At 38.1% G+C, this 22,307-nt stretch overlaps 1 protein-coding gene across 2 annotated transcripts in view; it reads left to right on the top strand.

Moving 5' to 3' along the window:
* The window catches only part of CTNNA2 (catenin alpha 2), a 405,963-nt gene extending 394,882 nt beyond the window's left edge, over nucleotides 1–11,081 (top strand). For both annotated transcript variants that reach the window (XM_015624690.1, XM_015624688.1), the window contains one exon: nucleotides 9,909–11,081. In XM_015624690.1, coding sequence (XP_015480176.1) covers nucleotides 9,909–10,196 — 288 coding nt within the window. In that variant the 3' untranslated portion in view covers nucleotides 10,197–11,081. The remainder of the gene's footprint in view (nucleotides 1–9,908) is intronic.
* Nucleotides 11,082–22,307: the final 11,226 nt, after the last annotated feature.

The following is a 22,307-nucleotide window of genomic DNA, read 5'->3' as shown; positions in this document are numbered from 1 at the left end:
TACATTTCACTTCTTCTGAAGTCTATACCTTCATCTCCTTAATGTGAATTCTGGATTAATGGTAAGATTTGGAGATGTGCTTGAATTAATTTGTTTTGTGGATGTCCTGAGGTGTAAAGCACAGGAACCATTTGGATTATTTGAATCATTGAGAATATCAGTACTTCTGCATTTGTTAATCAGGGAAAATACTACCTTAAGTACTGCAAAGGAAAAGAGATTCCAGGTAAATTTGTAATCCCTAACACAAGTATTTTCAGAAGAGAGTAGTATTAGACTTAAACAATTTCAGTGAGCTATTAAAAATTTGTCAAAAAAATTGTTTTTTCCTCCTTTTCTACTATTACTCATTTTTTTTCCCCATTTGGTGGGACACTTGCTCTTGTAGCAGTGAAAATGAAATTGCCAACATCACCTACACAGTTCATAGATGAATTTTGCAGGTGTACAGAGAAGGCTCAGAGAGGACATTGTTGTCTACAACTACCTCAAAGGAGGGTTTAGAAGAAACAGATCCAGACCTGTTAGAGTTGCATGGTCATAAGCAAAATCAGTAAAAACAAATTTTCACATGGGAAATACCAATAAGATAAAAGATAAAAAGTTTTAACTGGAGGGTAGTGAAATTCAAGTGCAGGGTGGAGTTCTCTAGTCCAGAGATGTGAAATTGTCCATCCTTGGACATACTCGAATTTCAGCAAAATCTAGAACAACCTCATGTAAGTCAAATTTTCAACAGGGCATTGCACAAGATGACCTCAAAAGGATCTTTTCATCCTTAAAGAATATTTGCATAATAAAACATGAGTAATAAAAATGAGCCTTTAGAATTCAGAACAAGATTTTATTCATTGCAGTTTATTCTCAATTTGCTGTCATCTTTGCTTGTTCTTTCACCGTGAATTGCAACAGCCTTTACAAATGTTTCTGTTTTGTTCTGGTTTCATTTGCTTGCAGTAAGTAAGAACAGGTAATTATTACCTGTTTAAATGGTTTTTAATGACATTTACTGTTAGCTAAAGTTAAAGATATAATGAACAGATGCATTTACAAATAGTTTGTTCAGTAATTGACTAGGGAGAAATTCCTTCTAGTAGGGAACTCTCCTTACTTACTGAATATTGTTTAACCATTTATTGAGTTGGCCAAATAAATAGAACAGTTAAGAATGAATAATTTATATGGTATAAATTATAGAATTTTCCATGAGAAATTATTTGTTATATATGATAAAGCCAGCTCTGTCTGACTGAAATAGAGCTTTCCCTTGAAGTTTATTGTGGAGTTTTGATTATTTTTTTGTTGTTGTTGCACACTGCACAAGTGCTGAAAAGTGCTCAGGGAATCAAACAGAGAAAGGAAAGTTTTCACAGATTGAATTGAGCAACACTGGGAGGACCCTCAGCTTCAAGGGGTAAAATCCTTTTAGCACCTCAAAAATGATCAATATCTTGAATGATCGAAGCCTTTATCTGCTTCTACAAGACATAAAATATACATGAGCAACAGCAGGCAAACATTAGGAAGCAAGGGATACTTGTCCTGGTATCATCTTCCATTCCACAACAAGGTTTTATTTTATTTTATTTTATTTATTCTGATGTGTTTGATGCATTGTTTCCAAGGCCTTTCCTGAGAAAAGCCAGCTGTGCCCGTGGAGCACTTATCTCCAAAGTGCTGCTGTGCTGACCTGGCAAGCGTGACTTTAGAGATAGGAAAGTAGCTGAAGGAGCAGATTTGCCTCAAAAACTGGCAGATCCTCACCGCTGAAGACATGGAGATAAATCACATACAGATACCACTCTGACATTTGTACAAATTAAAAAAGAATTTGGGGAAATAGCACATTTCTCAGCATTGCAGTCTTAAATCCTGCTTTATGCTGCTTTTCATTTTGTTTTCTTTGAGACAAAATCAGGAGGAATAGCAGGAGATAACACATTTATTCGTGTAAAGCATAGAGTGTTTCTGTGCTTTATTGATTTTTTTTTTTGTATCCAAAGTCTCCTGCATTTTATCACTGAGTACATTTCCAGCCAACCAGACATGATTTGGACTCCTTTCAGGTAAGAGTCTTAGAAAGACATGTTTTTTCTTTTTATTGTACCTGTTCTTTAGAAAAAGAACAAAAGATTTGCTCCTAAAACTCAGCTTGAAACAGCACAAGATTATTTTGGGCTTTTAAAATTTATTTCTATCCTCAAATTACAAGTCAGAACTCCAGTTGGGAACAGGGAGATCAGTAGCACAGATTAGTTAGATATCCTCTATTCCCTCTTTTTTTTTTTTTTCAGATTTAGCTGCAATTTGATATGATAATGGAAATTTGTACTGATGTTTTTGACAGACCTGTCTGTGCTTTTCTGTGACATCAGGTTCAGACAATGTTGTGTCTTGGGTAGACTCAAGGCATGTGAATCCCTGTGTAAATTAGTGTAAACTGCTTTTTTATTGGGCTTGATACTGAGTTTTGACAGACTTGCTACTCTAATTTTCTTCAAAAATTCTCCTGGCAATTTAAAATATTTTTAGTTATAGTTGGAGGTTGCATCTCCCATCAGATAGGGTTTGGACTTCATCTTGCTGCAGACGTTTTATCTTGTTAAATATTAGGTTTAAATCAGTCATACAAAATTCTATTTCCTGTTAATTATCCAAGAACTTGGAGAAAATTCCATGGGGCAGAATGGTTTTGAAATTGTAAATGTGGTTGTGCCAAGTTTGCTTCAGGTAGTGTTGGAGTTGTGATGGCCATTAGACAATCCTGCCCTTTGTCCAGGACATTCCAACCTTGGCATCATCCTTCAGACACTCGTTCTGTGCAGAATGAGGAAGATTTGGAAGGAAAAGCCCTCAAATCATCGTGGCAGGAGACTCATTCCCATGTTTCTCAGTTGTGGATTGATGTAGAAATTGTTTCTTCCTCTACCTTCAACCTTAGCAAAGAAAATGTGTGGTGCAAACAGGCAAATTTGTGGAGTGAAAGCCTGTCCCATCTACAAAACTCCTTTAGCTTTATTCACTGAGGCTTTCTTCCCTGTGCTGTAGAGTTTTTCCAGATATTTTGGCATTCAGATTGTTGTGAAATACTTTAATTCAGCAGCAGACTCTGAAAGTTCAGAGGCAGTGCTGTAGCATGAAAAAGCCTGCTAAAACAATTGAATTTTAAGAATTCAATGCTATATAGTATTGCTTGTCCTTACAGGGGTGCTGGTGAGTGGTAAGAATTGTACTGGTTTGGCATCTTTTTTCCTACTGTGAAATGGCAGATAACGAGCAGGAAAAGAAAATTAAACATTTCTGAGAGATTTCTTTTGTTGTGGGTTAAAAATAATTTCCCCCATTAAATTCTGAAAGGCATGCAACAAGATATTTAATTAAATGTTAAGTACTGAGGAAATAACTTAGGTTATATTTGGTAACAACGAAAAAAATCTAATTTTTTTTTCATAGCAATAGTATTGGAGAAATTATTTATTCACTGTAAATGCATTTGTTGAATAGAAAAAAACCTAATATTTATCAAAAATTCAAAAATGTATTTTCCACCTTTGGGACCTGCAGGCTGGAGAGACATCAGTAATAATTATTTTCCATAAAAATAATTAGACAATTAGGTAATTAGTTAATTTTCAGGTGTTTCCAATTGTCTTTTTGTCATTTCACCATTTCAGTTAAAATATGAGCTTTCACATTACATGTTCTTCTCAAAGCAAATGAATTAGGATGTAATTTTGTCATTTATCCTTTTGCTTCCAAAATACTAAAATATTTAGTTGGAAATAAGTAAAGCAAATGTAGGAATTCATTTATATTATGCCTGTTTACCTTTTACTGGGAATGTCTGTTCTGGGAGTATTTTTATTTACTTCTGCTTTTGCAAATTAGCATAGAGCAGTCGGCAATGTCTTTTAAAATTACAATAGTCCATAGAAGGCAGAAGATACCCATAGTTATTGCTGTATTTTTGTGCTTTCTGCTGTCCTTGGACATAGCAGCCTTTGTTTAATACAACTAAATGGGCTTGGGAATCCCTTGGGTTTCTTACCTGTAATTGAAAAAATGCAGATGAGAGTGGTTATTCAGTGGATTGGGCACCTATAAAACACAACTACCCCCAAAATGAATTAAATATTCATCATGTATAAAGGAGTAAGTTAATTGCAGTCAAATGTGAAAACAAATAGCTAGGAAAGGACAAGTACAATACAATTTTCCCTGTGTAGCTACAGATCCATTTTTAACATTATTGTGACCACATTACATTTCAGATGACGACTTCTTTTGAGAGAGAGATTTTCAAGTGTACAGGATAGTTTTATTGAAATGGACTGCAGGTAGCAAGAGCCCTACGAGCATTTTGAGGTGACTGAAGCAAACCCTCAGCCATCGCACAGCAGTGCTGGTAAAGAGCAGATGTCTCCTTCCATAGGGAAGAGAGCATCTGAATAGCAAACAGGCCACTCTTGCATTGGATCTCTCTAACAGGGTCATGTTTTATGCATGAAATGTGCCACAGAAATGTAAGATGTAATTTTATAAATAAGATCATTTTCTTGCATACCTCTTGTGTACGTAGGAATGGATTTACCTATAAGCACAGCTGAGAGGAAAATGTTCTGTTGCGTAAGAATACAGTCTGAGAAAGCTAAACTCCTGATTTACCATCCAGCTTCATAATTGCATAATTGTAGCCTTATTTTCTCTGGAGACTGTTGATTGACTTTTGGAGTGTGATAAGAGTAATTGTGCCTTGTCCAGGAAAGTGTGAATTTCCTTTGGAAAGAAGGAGAAGCAAGGAATTCACCCAGAATCCACAAAAAGCCTTAAGAACTTGGCAGTGCCTAAGTCACTTGCTAAAGGTGTACAAATCAAGTCTTAGCCAAGAGTATTTGAGGAGCTACAGGTTCTGTTTCAATGTGCAAAATAAATTATATTTCTTTCCTCCCAATCTGTACAAAGTGAACCAGACCAAACTATTTATCAATAGCTCCTAATACTAATTTTTTGTTTTCATACCTTTCAAGGTCAGTGGGGGCTGTTGTTATCTAAGCTGCCTTCCTGCATAACTGGTGCATAGGCTCCCTGAATTGATGTGCACTAAAAATGTCCAATAGTTAATATATATTCAGCAAAACCATCCAATATTAACTTCACAATTTCAAGAAATAGAATCAATCTTTCATGATTTCTTGTGGTTAATTAATATAACTGCTAAATAAATAATTTCAGGTAATTAATAACTGAAGTGCCCAGCTTCTCCTCTCAGCCTTTAAGTTTTGTTTTATCTTTGTCTAACCTGTGGAACTTGAAATAAAATCAGCTTTGTTACCATGTACTTGCTGATTTCAGTCAACTCATTTTTTAGTCATTCACTTGCAAGTGGGAAAAACAGAGCTGGCTGAGTCTTTCCCATAAAAGATGTTTTTTGTTACTGAGTTTCTTTAAGTTCTTTCCCAGTTCCTCAATATTGTTCTTGCATTGAGGACTCACTATCCCTTAACTGTGGACAGAGGATAAACTGAATATGATAATTGAACCTATTTTATCAGTCTCCTCCTTTTTGTGTACTCAAGGAATGATTGCCTGGGATCCTGCAGAGAATAAAGTTCCTTATGGTCTAATTAGGTATCATCTGCTGTAGATATGGCCAAAATTAAATCTATATTTGTGGCTTTTAGCAGCAAATTAAATATCAATCATTTGCCCTCTGAGTGACTTGACACTTTCACAATCGTTATCTGCAAATTTCTTCAAATGAGTGACTTCCTTTCCAAGTTTTTAGTAGAAATATTAATATTGTGAGGCCTCCAAATGGTTCCTCCAAGACCCCACTGTGAAATTTGCTGTTGAGCACAGATTTTTTTGTGTGTGTGTGTGTATGTACTTCTGGAGAATCTGGAATCCTTCTGTGTGTGTGTCTTGTTAGTTTTGTGTCAACTGAGTTTTTAATCAAACTGTCATGTATTACTAAGCAAAGGACCTTTCAAAGATCCAATTATACCCACAGCACTATTTTAAGCAATTCAAAGTTTAATCATACCAAAATATGATGTAGGTTACTTAGAAAATATTTTAACCCACACAACCCTTTGCTTACCATTAATTGTGTTTCTTTCCTCTCTTTATGGAGTCTGTCATAGACATTGCATCATTTAATTTGGGAATGCTGTCAGCTGAGCTGGCCTATCATTTCACAGGTCATTTTATTTTCATTGCTCAAATATTTTGAGACCAGAAACTATCTACAATTCTTTTGATGTCTTCACCCACTTTTCAAGGTTTATTCAAATCAGCAGTAATGATATAGAATATTCTTAAGCATTCAGCTCTTTTAAAGCTACCCATTCTGTATCCTTACTCATGGGAAATACAGATTTATTTTTTTTCCCCCTTAATTTCCCTTACCTTTTTATGGATATTTATTGTTATAAATATGAGGGCATCTCTAGAAGTTAGATTTTCTCTTTTCTAAAACATAAAGTATAATTCTTCTCTATTACAGCAGTCTGTCAGTGCAGGGAGAACATCTCTTTTCATTGCTTTACTGTTAAGGACAAAAATTTCCAGCTTTATTCCCTCCTATTTCTTCAGCTATTTTGCTATTGCAATTGCTGGTTATTTTATTTAGATTATGTGTATATGTAAAAGAAGCAAGAAATCTTGATTACCTCAAGATTCTGGAAAATTCTGCAAATAGTGCAGGAAAATTGCAGAACAGCTGATAAGCAGCTCAAAACCCCCTCAAAACTTGAAGGATTTTCTGTAAGGGGAAGAAAACCCTGGAATTCTATTATTGGCAGATCTTTTCCCACCTTAATTATTCAAAGTTTCCAGGTCCAGTGCAGTTATTCTTAGGTTCTTTATGAATTTTGAATTTTCCTCAGCATTCACTGTTTTTAAGAGTTTTGTGGACAGCAACCCAAGTTTATCTTTCGTGGTTGAGAGAGCTTTTTTTTTCCCCTAAAGCAGGCAAACATATTTTTAAGGAGGTCTAAGCAGCAGAACACCATTACGTTGTGCTGTAAGTCAAAGGCTCTGTTGGCTGTTAGGACCAAAATCCATCTTTATATCTAAAATTCTGTGGGTATTGCAGGGAGTAAAGGTTGCCTTCTGTACTGTGAAGTAATTTTCCTGGTGGTGCTTTTATTTGAAATGTTAATTTTCCTTCCTATGATTTTTTATTATTAACATAACGCTTGGAAAAAAGTGTGTATGTTTCTGTGCCCGTATTTTGTAAGGAATTAACACACTCAGGGCTTGATTCACTGCTGCCTCATTCCAGCTTTGTGCCAGTGTGGAAAAGCACAGCTTCGAGCTGGAGCAACATGGTGGTGTAGGAAGATGTAAATGTTAATTGGAATGATGTTCATTCAGTTTAATTCTTCTTTACTGAGCCATAATGGAAGCAAGGAGCTGGAGGCGCTAAGAAAATCATGGGAAGTGCTCAGGTGGCCAAATTGGATGCATGGAATGACCACCAGCAGATTTTTGGAGAACACTCACAGCCTGTGATGGGGTTTTATGTCTCTTTTCTGGTTCCAAGACTAGCAAGTGGATATTAGGATCAGAGACTGAGTATCTGCATCTTAAAATGTGATTAATAATGGTGAAAACAGGGAGCTCTTATCTACTCTAACAGCATATAGAAACTGAAGAGAGTTAAAATGATGTCAAAATACATGGTTTTCTAAAAGGTGTCATTGTAGCCTGCATCTGATCTTGAAGAAGTGCAAGATTCTGCATACCCTTATCACTGCAGTCCATAAAATCACTGATTACTGTGTTCAGAGGTGTAGATTGAACTCTGTGTATGTGTTTAAGCATCTAATTTTGGTGCCCCCTCAATTTAAAATGCTTCCTTTAATTATTCTGTTTCTTAATACACATAAATCAGCTTTTCATGGTGGAAAATGTGAAGCTGTTGGAAACCTTCAGCAACCAGAATTCATTCAGGAACGTGCAATAGAGGCTCAATCCAGTCAGTTTATCCACACTGATTATGAAGTAAACACTATTTGATGGTATCACTTTATATTCAATATCAATCCACCAGTGTTTCAAAAAGAATCATTTAACAATGAATAATGCTTGATTGTAGATCTCTGTGGTAAATTAGAATATCCTAATTTAATAGAGTGTGATCTGTTATTTGCCAACAAACATACAGATTGCCTTATAAATCATGCAGCAGTGTGGTTATAGAATAACACTAGACTGGCTTATATTTCATTACTCCCTATTGAACAGTCATGTTTCTGCCATGTAATGTAATTTTCCATCTTTTAACTTAGTTTCTTTTACTAACAGAAATACAAATTAGTCCCAAGGAAAAATATTTACTAGGGGCAGGCAATTAACTGTGCATTTCAGAGAATGGCAGCACATACGTGAATATCATTAAAATGCTTTATTTTTTGGTTTTCACCTTACTGTATGTAGCTGTTTATGTATTTGATGAACAGTAATGAGTTTAAGGCCAGAGCAGAGGAAATAAAATACCCCAGGTAAGTATAGATTAATGTGGTTTCAAATACAGGCTTTCTGTAATGTCTATTTTTGTTCACATCAGTCACTGACACTTCAAAAGGAAACGTCTCCTGAAGTCTTCTGTTAATGATTCAAAATGAAGTGAAGTATGGTGTGGTTTTTGTTCTTGCCTTCTCACTGTTTGTCCTTGCTTAGCATTTATATACAGAGCCATGCTCCAAAATAGGGAGCAGGAAATCTTTGGAGTGACACAGGCCATTTGTACTAATTAAAAATAGTTAAAAACTTACTGACCATGTGGGGTGGAATCAAAGAGGTAAAGTAAAACTATATCCCATATCATTCCTGCAGTCTAGGAAAGATGTAAGTAACTGAAGCAGCCTCCATGGTGTATCTGAAAGGCTTTATCACAAAAAATGTGTATCCCATCTTCAGTATTTTAGGACAGGGATAATTGAACATCTTAAGTAGTAACCTGGCTTGCTGCAGTCCTTAGGAGTGTATTTTTAGGAGCTGTGCCTGATTCACATCTTGGAAAATTGAGACATTGCCTTGGAAGCCCCCATTATATGTTGAAGTCCTTTTGAAAACTTTGGCCAGGGGTATGTACTTCACTTCAGTGTATGAAGGAAGATTGCTGACTGCAAGTCCCGGTGTTTTGAAGCTCAGCAAGTCCTTAAGGGCTCTCACATCCCAAGGACACCCAGGAACCTCAGGCAGGTTGGTGCATGGGAGAGGCACAAAGGTACAAAAAGCCTGGTAACCACAAAGTAACATTCCTTGAGACCATGAGTGACTCACACATTACAGGAGCTGCCAAAACCTGCAGTTAACGGTCTCATCTTTTCATTTCTGTAGGGGTTTCAGAACCTCCTTTCATCTCTTCAGATGGGATTCTCTAACAAGCTCAGTGCTGGCCTCACACTGTTCCTGTAGACACCACTGGGGGTGATACCCTGGGCTTAACAGGAATAATTAGAACAAACTGGAACACTTGGGAAAAATCCCTGTTGACCTGTTTTGCAGTTGATGTGTAACAGTAAATTTTTAAAGGTGTAAGTGAGAAGTAAAGGGTTTTTTTGTTAGAAAACAGAAAATGTCTTAAACTGTAAAAAAAGAATCAATGACCAAAAAAACCCACAAACAGAAAAACAACCCACAGACAACACAAGCTTTTCCTTTAATTTATTAGAAAGAATTTAATGTGAGGTACCACAGTCTCGCCTTTACTGTTCAGTGCATGATGTTGCCAGTGCTGGATACTCCAAGGTTCCCTGAGGAAGAGGATTTGCTCCAACTTCAGTGCAATCTGGGAGGATCCAGTCATGAACTGGCCCAGTGATCCAGCTGTGGAATGACCTTGCTGTATTTTGTGTTGGAGTAACCTTGCTATATTTCATTTTGTTTTCTGTTTGTAGCTGGACAGTGCCACTTCTCTCATCCAGGCAGCTAAAAACCTGATGAACGCTGTGGTCCTTACAGTGAAAGCATCATATGTGGCTTCTACTAAATACCAGAAGGTCTATGGCACTGCTGCAGTGAACTCTCCAGTTGTATCTTGGAAGATGAAGGCCCCTGAGAAGAAACCTCTAGTAAAGAGAGAAAAACCAGAAGAATATCAGACAAGAGTGAGGAGAGGGTCCCAGAAGAAACATATTTCCCCTGTACAGGCCTTAAGTGAATTTAAAGCTATGGATTCATTCTAAACCACTGAGCTTTACCAGGAGGGTTTTATATTCTTTTTTTGTATGCGTACCTGCCGACTTGTGTGCGTCTGGCATGGGGTGGGGGGGACAAAGTGACAATTTGCATGTGACCTGAGACTCTATTCCAGTAAATAACTCTCTGCAGTGCCCAAAATTCAGGGCATTGCCTTCTAATGCTAAGTGGACTTAACTCCAAGCTTCCTTTTTAAACTAAACTATAGCATTAAATTGGCCAAAGAAATTGCATCACGGGGGTATACACGTGGACTAAATGATAAATTCAAGTCTAAACCCCAAAATTTTTATGCATGCAAGAAACATTAGGTTGGCAGGTATATTCAGTGAAAAAAAAAAAAAAATGGAATTGTAATGGTAGACCATAAAGCTTGTATTGCTTCTGTTGCAGTGCAAAAATGTACTAGCCAATATGCTTCAATGTGTGGCCCAATAATGAAATGATATAACTTTTAAGTCATCTTCATTATAGTATGTGAATTTTTAAAACAGATTCAAACTAATTCATCTTAAAAATGCTTCTTTTGAACCAGATTTTGTTCTTTATATTCTAGTAGTGTTATGATTGCTCACATTTCAATTAATCCCATTAATATGACCAGAGGTTTACTTTTGCCAATTGAATTCCTTATGGTGGAGTATGAAGCACAATATGGTGATTGACATTGCCTTTTATATTATGATTATTATTATTCTGATTATTATTATTATATTAGTAATAGAAGACCTGGTGGTGGAATGTTTAGAGACACGGAAACTGACAGTGTGAGAATTTAGAGGCAAATATGTAGGTGTAGCTTGGATTACAGGTATCTGACATACCATTGTAACCACTAACTCAATAAACTCATTTAACCTTGGAATCCTCAATCTGGCTCGTCTCCTTTAATGCACAGGTATCCTCTGAATGATAGTTGATGTATAGAGTTATTCATTCTGCCTTGTGCTTCCTTTTTTATTCTTCATTTTTGTGAATTTTCCCATTTTTTAAAAACCAGAAAAGCCACACATGGTCAGTGGGTCAAAACCAGAGTATAAATATGAGACAGATTTAACCCTCTATATGTATGTGTCATGTGTGATGAAATTATGTGTTTAAATGCAACACCTCAGAATAATCATAAAGATAATTTAATTTATTCACTTGTAAGGCTGGCACTTCAAAACCTTGGAATCATCTCTTGTGCCACACTTTACAGACCTGTACAAAGTCCACTGCACAAATATCTGCTTTTATTCCCTTTTAACACCAACAGTTATTTAACTACAGAGCCTTATCATTATTATACAGAGTATCATCATTATCAAACAGTCTGGGTGTATATGTAAAAGAAAAATGAGCATCAATTAATTTTCCTTATAATTAGATACTATCAAGTTAAGGGAACATTCATGGCCTCACAGGGGATTTGAAACGCTGTGATAAACACTGGGTTTACACCAACAGTGACAAGTGTAGCCCTTGCAGAGTTTTTGAGAGATGTTTGGATGTTGTCTCAGATACGCTGATTATTCCTCAGAATAGCAAAGCACCAAATTTTGTTCTATTGCCCTCCTACACAGTCTATGTAAAGAACTGTACTCTCAGAGGTCTTTTAGGAAATTACTATTTTTGCTTTGTTTAGTTGTACTGTGTAATAAAAGCAGTTCCCCAATCAGAGCTGGAGAGTGTAGACATGACCAAAATATATGAGATGTGGGGAAGTCCTTGCAGAGCTTTCCCTACAAAGCCCTGGAGTCTGACATAGACTGACATTGCTTGTGGTAACAATTATCCCCCTAAAAGTAATTGGGATCTTTACAAATGAGATTACAGAGACAAAAGACAGATACAGAGTCTAAAGACAAAAATAGCAAATAACAGACAAGTAAAAACGTCCTGGCATGCTGCATGAGAAAGTAAAATAGGCAATTCACCATGAATAAAAGTAATAGCTCTTCTTCAGAAGTGTTTTCCTCTAAACCTCTGATGAATTAACTCGATGGTTGCTTTAAAATTAGGTTGTTGCTCTAAAAAGCATCTCAAATTTGGAAAAGTTTAGAGGAAAGCACGTAGCCTAATGGAATCTGTGAGCATGTGGACTCTCCAGTGCTGGGGTCTCCGTGGATAAAAACCACAGTGAAAGGAATCTGGGATCAGTCACTCACTCAGAATAGGGACTGTGTCTGTGAAATGCTCCAGGAAAATCAGTCACTGAGGCAAGAATCCAGAATTATTTCGGGCAACTTAGTCCGTGGCCATTAGAGTCCTACTTTTGGACGGATTATTTGCCTTTTGTCCATCTATGCTCTAATTATCTTCATGGTCACACAATAAAATTCAGTGTTGATAAATGATAAAGTAATGCACATGATAAAATGAGCCTGCAGCCAACCAGGATGTGCCAGTTCAGTGCCCAGCTCGTGCAGTAAGGCCAACAGGATGGGGACAGGTTTGATAGTGGAAAATACGGGGTGCCTGTGTTTGAATTGTTCATGCAGTTTTTATCCACTCATCTGAAACAAGGGATGGAAAAGTACATGGAAACATGAGAAGGATTACAAAATCTGGAACTGCTGTCATGCAAGGAAAGGCAAAATCAGGTAAGGCACCAACAGTTTTCAACTATACAGTCTTTAAGTTCCCTTCCAAAACCATTCTATGATTCTGTGAAATTCCTAAATAAGCAAAAAGTAACCACTGGCCCTTAGAATTCAAAAATCCAGTGTTACAAAGTGAACTCAAACAGCAAGTTAAATATTTAATTTATTTTTTTTTATTAAAATAAGTAAGTTGTGAAATTCATTTTTACAATGTCACAATTGCCACTATGATAATTCCATTAACTGCACCAATCAAGAATTCACCCCACAGACTTTCCATCTTGAAATCTTGCAAATCTTACAGATTTAGAAGAATTTTCAGTGTAGTGTAAAGGGTAGGCATAAAAAAATAACGTGGATTTCAGAAATATTCTCTAGAGAGAGTATTCCATTGAAAAATGGGAACTCCACACCTTTGCTCAGAAATCTGAACCCCTTTCTCATGATCATCACCTTGGTTCTCACCCAAAATGTGTGGGTATCACACATCTTCCTGTGTACCTAGAACCTGGAAAATGTTCAAGTTGTACCTAAAATGCAAGAGAAGTGAATATATTTACATATTTCTTAATGACAGAACTTAGATATTTTTATTTGCTTCCAGCTGATAACTATACAGCAAATGCCTGTTTTGAAAATCAGCATGAAGGTCAGAGAGGCCTCCCTGAGCTGAGGACAGTTTCTAGTGTGGTTTTAAATTCTGTGGTCATTCTTCTTGTTACTCACATGCCAGGCATTGTATTTTCTCTGTGAGAATTAGACACCCAAGTTACTGAAGTCAGTCAGAAATGTCTGTAGCTTTTAACCTGTGGCCATAAGAAGAAGGCTAGAGAAAAATTTTGGCTTTCCATTTTGATAAACTTCCCATTTGGTAAACTTCCCATTTTGGCTTTCCCATTTTAATAAACCATGGGAAAATGGCCATGAAGGTATTTCAATTTATACTACACATCTTCAGCAAGGAGACAATTCCTGAATTAAGAAATCAGAGAACATAGAAAACCTGTACATAACTTTCAAAATAATTTTCCTAAGTGGTTTTTTTTTCCCTTACTTGTTTATTTATAAAATTGAGAATCTGAAAGTGAAGAGTTAACATAGCTAAATATGTATTTTAGGTAAAGCTCCTGAGCAGGTCATTACTATAAAATAATAGAGGTTTGAAGTGTATTAAAATAACTTAGTATTACTCAGACATAGCACTTTTTAATCCTTAATTCCTACTGATCTCAATCTCATTATTAAACTCACACATGAGTTTAAGTGCTTGGCTATGAATAATAGTTATCATATGTTTAAAGCTGAAAAAATGCTTTGAAAATAAGGGAGCAGGGGATAAAGCATCTGCAGAGATTGACTTTGATCCAGTATTTTCCTGCTGCACTGCCCTCAGAGTGTGAAATGTTGATCAATAGTTTGGATCTTTTACACCTGAGAAAGAGGTGGACCAAGGTTTGGAGATGCAGAGGGAAACAGTCCCATGAAAACAAAAATACTGTCTGGATATTTTTATATCTGGTGCTTTGATCTGTATCTCAAAGACAGCTGGCCAAAGCAAGGTTCCCGTGTCTCTCTGAAACTCAATTTTAATACAGAGGATGGATATTTATAGACTTAAAATAACATTTCTGCGTATGAAAATGCAGATTTCTGTCAGATTTTAAAAATTAGTAGGTTTGAGGTTTTTTTTAAATGAATCCCCTGGTATAAATCTGAATTAAAGTCTTATAATGGAAATAAGTCAATGTATCTCCTTTCACTTTTTTCATAAATACACTCAGTTGTTTTATAAACAACACCTCAGGCCAGACTGGGCTGTTCAGTTAATTTGTAAGATGATGAATATGTGTATGGAGAAGGATGGAAGCTGGAAAAGACAAAAAGGATGAAGTTTTTTCGGTTGAAACTTTATCAGGAGTTTGCCCAGAAGTGAAAGGTCAGGTCTGAAGCTGTGTCCAAGGGCAGGCACATTATCCCACGTTGTCCTAGCAGGGAATTCAGCCGCTGTTTGGAAGTTGAGCACACCCTGATCTTGCTGCTGAGCTGCACCTGCAGAGATCAGGAATAACCAAGATTTTTTTCCTGTTTCTCACTGAATGACCAAGTGCATCCTCAAGCAAGGGTTCACACATTTCTCTTGCTTTAGATATTTTTCCCTTTATGACTCAGTTAACACCAAGTTATGGAGAACTTGACAGCTTGATAAAAGCTGTGGGAGGTAGAAATGTATTTCTGTGCTCTAGTTATACCTTTAAAGGAATAAATATTTAATTACTTGAGGAATGTTTCCTTCTTTTGATAACATTGGGTGAGGTGTCGTAGGTGAGTAGTTGCTACCCAATCTTGTCTTCCTTTGGGCAAAATTTCAAAGTTCCAGTGTAGTTTGGTGACTCCTGCATAATAATGGGCAGAAAAGAGTGGAATCACTGCAGAGTGTGAAATGTTTATACTTACCTGCTTTACCCCAGCTCACTAAAAATTAAACACAAGGAAGGAAGAGAGAGAGTGTTTCCAAAGCCTCCTAGAATATTCAGAGGTAATGACTGCTAGAAGGATGTGCTTGATCTATTATTTTCTTTTCATGAAGTATTTCATGCAGAAATTATTTAAAAAAAAATAAAAGTTTCTCTGGCCTGCATTTCAAGGAGGTCATATTAAATTATCTTTATGCCGCTCTTTCCTCACTGAACCATAGATTTGGATGCTTTCAGGAGGATAAATGAAAACAAAAACCCATTTTTAAATCTTAGTCCCTCATCATCTATTTGAATATTTTTTCTATAACTCTGGCTATTTTTAATTAATTATACTTTGGGTGTGCCTATACAAAAAATTCCAGTATATAGAGAAATGACCAAAAATCTGACAAGCAGAAATCTACTCCCCAGGAAGAAGGTGTTGCATTTAGTTAGCTGGAATATTGCACGAATGGCACACAAGACTTTCTGGATGGGATGTACTGAGATTTTTAGGTTGTCTGGAGATCCTAATGCCTGAAAATACATATATACATACATATATACACACATATATGTGTGTGTGTGTCTTTATGTATATATAGATATATATTGGGTCCCTCACTCCATGAAAGACACTGAGGGGCTGGAGTGAGTCCAGAGAAGGGAATGGAGGTGAGGAAGGGTCTGGAGCCCCAGGAGGGGCTGAGGGAGCTGGGAAAGGGGCTCAGCCTGGAGAAAAGGAGGCTCAGGGGGCCCTTCTGGCTCTGCACAACTCCCTGCCAGGAGGGGACAGCCGGGGGGGTCGGGCTCTGCTCCCAGGGAACAGGGACAGGAGGAGAGGGAACAGCTCAGGCTGGACCAGGGGAGGTTTATGTTGGATATTGGGGGACAAAATCTCACAGGCAGGGTTGTCAGGTATTGGAAAGAGCTTCCCAGGGATGTGGTGGGCTCACCATCCCTGGAAGTGTTCAAAAAATGTGTGGATGTGGCACTGGGGACGTGGGTCAGTGGTGGCCTTGGCTGTGCTGGGGGAATGGTTGGACTGGATGATCCTAAAGGGCTTTTCCAACCAAAATGAATCTACAATTTTATATATATATATATATATATATATATACACAAACCCAGACAGAGTGTTTAGTGGGTTTCTATTTGGTTTTGGTTGGGTTTTGGCTGTGTGGGAGCCCGGTGTGGTTTGTCAAACCCCAGGCCCCTGGTTTCCTCAGCTTGCATTGAGCATTGCACTGCCCCGGGCCTGGAACCTGCAGGAGCTCCCAGCCACCCTCTGCTCATTGTCACACACAAGTTTCATTATTAATTAGGCCCTGTTCTACACCTGAGGCTGTAAGGAAGATCAATTCTTTGGTCCATAATTGTGGAATAAATTAAGATCACTGGACTTTTTCACAGAGGTAGGTGAAGCCCACATGCACCTGAGGTTCATCTGCTCCCTCAGACTCTGCAGAGTGCACAGCCGAGGGCTCAGACAGCTCTGGGGTCTTTCTGACTCATTTATTTGTTATTTGTCCTGGGGAGAAAATCTCTTCCAGCTTTTCCTAGTACCCTGATCTAAACTGATTTGGGTGCTCACACAGTTTTCTATATTTGGGGAGAAAAAGGCAAAGATTTGTGATCTCCCTTCGCCGGCAGTGATGTCTCAAAAATCCCACACGCACTGTGGGAGATCCCTGTCCCTGGGAGCAGTTTAAACCACAGGTTTGTGTTTGTGTGGATTAGTGGAAAAATTCTCTGCCTGAGGGCACAGGGTGTGCTGCAGGTATCTCAAACATCAGCTTTATTGTGCACTGAACATGAGTCACCGGTCCAGGGGAAGAGATTTTAGCTTTTCACATTGTGTGCATCTTAAGTGCTTCTACTGCTCATAAAAATAATCTTTTTCCTTTTACCTACAACAGTGACTTTGTGAAGTGGTTGGAGGAAAAATCGAGTTTACATCCGAGCTCCTACTTTGCATGGACACATGAAAGAAATATCTGTGTGAAGGAGTGATATAAGTTCATAAATCATAGGTGTTTCCTGGAGTCACAAAAACTGTATTGGATAAGACCTTGCAGGTTGCCTTTTCTCTTTCTTAATTTCTTTATATCTTCTTTCCTGTTTTGAATTAGCCACTTCTACCTATTCTTTCTCTTTTATGAGTAAACGTCCATCACTTCAGCCTGAGAATCTGGAAGCATCTCTCATGATTGAAGGAGACTTGGATCACTATTTCACCCACTAGAATTCTGGGGCTGGGATTTGATTTTTTTTCACAAATAAATGCTTTTAATTTTTTTTTTTTTTTTTGCATTTAAAAGAATCACAAAAAGGGGGTTACAGTCCATATCTCCATGACAGCATTTGTGTGAAAGCAATTACACTTTCTACATTGTAATTTTTCCAATTAGGATCTTTGGGAGGAGGAGGAGGAGGAAAAGGATTTTGCACTGATATCTCTGGAAGGAAGCCTCAAAAAACAAATCCTGCAATAAAACAGGGCATGGTCAGGTATTGTCATCTTGAAATTCTATGACTAATTCCTTGGAAATAAGTGAAGAAATAGGTTAAAATAACTTTAGCTATGTATTTATTTGATGTTAAATTTAAGAGAGATGTAAAGGTTTATGAAGCCTTTATCATTTAAATTTTAATAGATCTTAAGGCAGAATATAGGAAACATGGGGGTTTGATAGATCTTCAATGTCTCTCTTTATCCCTTTTCATCATCCTAGGGATTTTTCACAGTGAAATTGCAGTCAGATGAGCGTATTGTGCTTATCCAGGCTGATGCAGGGTTTCCCATCCCACTTTGTGTAAATATATGCTGTATATTAAAGAAGAAAATGTATTTTTTTTTAAAGTCTGTAAATGTTTTATATAAATTTTCAGAATAAAACAAACCCAAGCCACTGTGTCCCCTGAATAAGACACATATACTGGAGATTCTCACTGAACCTCTGTAACCAGGTTGATGATAAGAAAAATAAAACTGAATTAGTCTAAGTCTATGCCTACACAGATACTCACATGTAAACCAGTAATCTGTTAATTTTCTAAAGATATTTCATCAGTAAAAATATTTTTTGTACAATTGTGGGTTGCATTTTGAGGCATATGTTGTTACTGCATCCTACTTTATCACCATCAATTTTCTCAGCTAATTTTTATTGTGTGATTCCTAAGAATTTTATAAAAAATTAATTATCTATAGTGTTTTGGTTTTTTTTTTCAGGTAAAGCAGAAGTAAATAGAAACCACTCAGAAATACTAAAAAAGGAAAAACTAAAAAGATCACCCTGATACATATTTAGTTGCCTCTTGATTTTTCCAGATATCAAATCTACCAATATGATACCACAAACCCAACACACAACAGCTGCAACTCCCCTCCCGAAAGGGCTGCACTCTGTGGTCACCATCCTTCACAGTGAAACTGTTATATTTTCAAATTCAAATTTTGTGGACATTTTAAAGTCTCAGTCTGAAGTTAGATGGTACATGTAAACTGACTAAAGGTTTTCACACTGGGATTGTATTGGCCAGGCTGAATCTGGGAGAATTTATAAATTAGCTTGACTCATGTCCCCAGATCATTTAATTGTGCACAGCCAGGCACAAGGATCTTTTATTTCCTTCCCTCACTATGGAAAGACAGAGCAGAAATCTTCTTTCAGACTCAAATATAACTGTAAAAGACTGGTGTTTGTTTCCATTTCAGAAACTATTGCATTGGTATAATAAAAATGTGAAGAAAAACTCCTTAAATGACATTTTTTTCCTTAGTCTCCCTCTCAAATGCCTTTCAAACTCGATTGGGAGGGGGGGGTGAAGAGAGACAGAGAGAGAAAATTACTATGGCAACTCTAAAGCCTGTTAATTTATACTATATATACCATAATATATATGTTCTTACTCCCAAAAACATCTGACTGAGAATATGGTTTGTTAATTGACCTGTAGAGCCTCAGGTGTTGGGCATCCTAAATTGTCTCCTGATTATGCACTCCTCATCAAGGCTTATTGCTTAGGTATAGCTGCTTAGGGAAAGAGGGCACCAATTGAACTTCAACAGAGAAAAGGAAAGGCTGCAGCTGATGTGGAGATGTTGGAGTGTCCTGGGTGCTGCAGAGGGCACGCTGGCCTTTGATAAATAAGATAAATAAGATAAATAGAGAGATTTACGTGGGAGCTGCCCCTCCCACTGGGTTTAATTGCTCCCCTAGAGCTTCCCCAGTGGAATGGAGGGTGGCTCTTGGCTGTGGGCAGGGTAAGGCTCCTGCCACATTCATCTGTTTGGTTTGGGGGTCAGAGGTGATGGCAGGAGCTGCTCAGCTCCTCCTCAGGTTGTTGGAGCTGAGCAGCAGAATCTCCCTCTTGTGTGTGACAAAGGCAGCTTGTAGGAGGTAACCTGGATTTACAGCACTTTTACAGGAAAAAAAAAAATGAGCCAACAGACCTCATTCAGAGCGAATTGCATTTATTATTGATGAAGTATTTTAGATTGCAGTGACATTTTATTTTTCCTTTCAGGATTGGTGTTTCTTACTTGGGAGGTTTTTCTACATTATTAATTCAATCCTACAGAGCACCTTGCTCTTTTATTTTCTGCTTTCACTTTCTTCTTACTCCTTCCAAAGCTGTGGGATTTTAGGTTTGCAGTCAAGCTATTGAAAGCTCTGTTCTTGCTTAAAGAAATACTTCAATACTGATTATTTTATGACTTTTTTTATTTTTTTTCTCCTACCTCCTCATCATTTTGTGTTCAGGAGGAAGCATCGTTATTTATATTAACCTCATTGGGTGGCCATCTTATAATTCCCCACTGTGATGGCATCAGGAATTATTTTTAGTGCCCTGGGACAGAGGAAATGCTGTCAAACAGTTTTATTACCCATTTCTGTGAGAGCAAGCTTTGGCTGAGTGCATCCATATCACAAAGGTTCTAATGGTCTCAGAATTCTCATGGATCTTCACCTCAGACTATTCAGATGTGTCCAGGCCTTTGTATTGTCTGTGTTGTTTTTTGAGGTGTTATCCATCTTGTGCCACAGAACATGATTTGGAGATAACCAAACTGGCTGTGCCTGAGCTGCAGCTGGAACCAGAAGCAGTAAAAGGGCCCCACAGTCTTTTTCTGAGTGAGTCAATCCCTGATAAGCGGCATTTTACAATGCCTGAAAAAGTTATCCAGGCTTTTAATGCAGAAAATACATGACTTTTCTCTACAGTAATCTTTTATGAGGAGATTAAAATGGCGGTAAAAATCAAGATTCATTATGACGTAATATTTCTGAACTAAAATGCGAAAATGTTTTAAGGAAACAGGATAGTCATAAAGAAAACCAATATTAACAGCTGCCTTTGTCCACTGCACTATTGCAGCTGGTTCCCCAAATTCAGGCTTGTTTTCCATCAATCAATGGCTTTCTGACAGGAAACTCTCCTCAAAGAAACTCCCTTCCCATTTGCCTCAATGTCTGCACCTCTCAGATGCCCTTCTCTGCACCATGTGCTCCCTCCCTTCTCCTTCCCCTCTCAGTTCTGGACCCCAATTTCCCTTTCCCCAGGGATTATCTCCTCCCCCCCACCACTTTCCCAGGCAATCCCTGTCTATTCAAAGCTGGCTGGGGAGCCTCTGTCCCAGGAGTTGTAGGGTGAGGATGTGCAGCTCTGTGTCTCAGGTGTGTGAATGAAGATTGTCCAAAAGCAGGGCCATCCCAGACCATCTCCAAAGCATTATTTGTCAGAAGCAAAATGTTCCTTTTGGATTAGCCACTCTGTGGTGATTACCCTGAGAGCAGGGCTGATAGCTGGCTCTGCATTATCCTGTTAGGCTGCACTCAGCAGTGACCTGAGACCCTCTTTGCAGAACTACTGAGCTCAGTTTGCTGCCTGGTACAGGGAATGACTTTGGCATAGCCCAGGAAAACCCCTCAGGGGCTCCACACTGTGGACCAGCAGTGTAGAGTAGGAGGAGAGGAGTCTACTCTTTCCCTGCAGCAATTCCATGCACTTTTGGGACACTTCTCCCAGCTACTTCACAATTGAAACTGGACTGTTGCACTCCCTCACTTTGGCTCTGTTGGGTTTTGTGGGGGTTTCAATTTTATTTACTTCCTGTCAAAGTGTAACTAATTTCCATGTTGTATGCTGTGGGGACTTGGGTGTTGTCTGAAGTTGTTCTTTGCATGGCAGAAATGTTGCTGTGGGAACCAACCACTCAACATTGGTCCTCCTCGAAAGAGCTTCCTTTGCCTGGAAATCCCTTTTTTCCTGGGCTTTCAATCTCTCCTAGATAAACCCTGAAATGCTGGTGTGTTTGTTACAGACACTTGAATTTTTCCACTTTTACATTTGTTCCTTTGTAAGACTGACAAAACTTGCTTGTGTGCGCTGGGTAACATTAAACTGGTGGGGTTTTTACTGCAACTAGGGCATAAAGGGCGGTATTTGGGCATTTAGCATAATTATTTGGGCTAGGTTGCATTTGGATGCACAACTAACCTTTCCCCAAGATGTCAGATTGCTTAAAAAATAAACTGAAGTCTGGCAGATGTGGGAAAAGGTGGTGAAGGAAACCAGACCATCAGTGGAAAGGAGGTGTGAGAGTTGAGTTTATCTGACCTCTTCAAAGCATTCAGAACTTCTACACTGAATGGAGATGTTTTGGGGTTGATTTTTGGGATCAAGGGTGAGAACTGAGTTTGTCTGATCTCTACAAAACACTCAGATGTTCTGCACTGAATGGGGGTGGGGTTTGGGGGTTGATTTCTGTGGCCAGGTGTGGAAGTTTTTCCTGCTGCTTGGTGTGTGTGTGTGTTGAGATGAAATCTCTGACTGCAGTGCCCAGAGTGTTGGGGCTGGGGAGGGGCTCAGGAGCAGCCTGTGTGTGATGGCACAAAGCTCTGGGAGGGTTTGTTAACCTGTTTGCTCTGCCTTTATTCTCACTTCTGGCTGCCTGTCTCATTAACCTGTGTGATCTGACACCGTGTCTGTAGGAGGCCACTTGAGCACAGAAGCTCTCTCCCCCTGTGGAAGCTTCAGAAACCAATTT

This window comes from Parus major, chromosome 4 (assembly GCF_001522545.3).
Source record: "Parus major isolate Abel chromosome 4, Parus_major1.1, whole genome shotgun sequence".
NCBI lineage: Eukaryota > Metazoa > Chordata > Aves > Passeriformes > Paridae > Parus > Parus major.
This window is presented reverse-complemented; position numbering and strand designations above follow the sequence as displayed.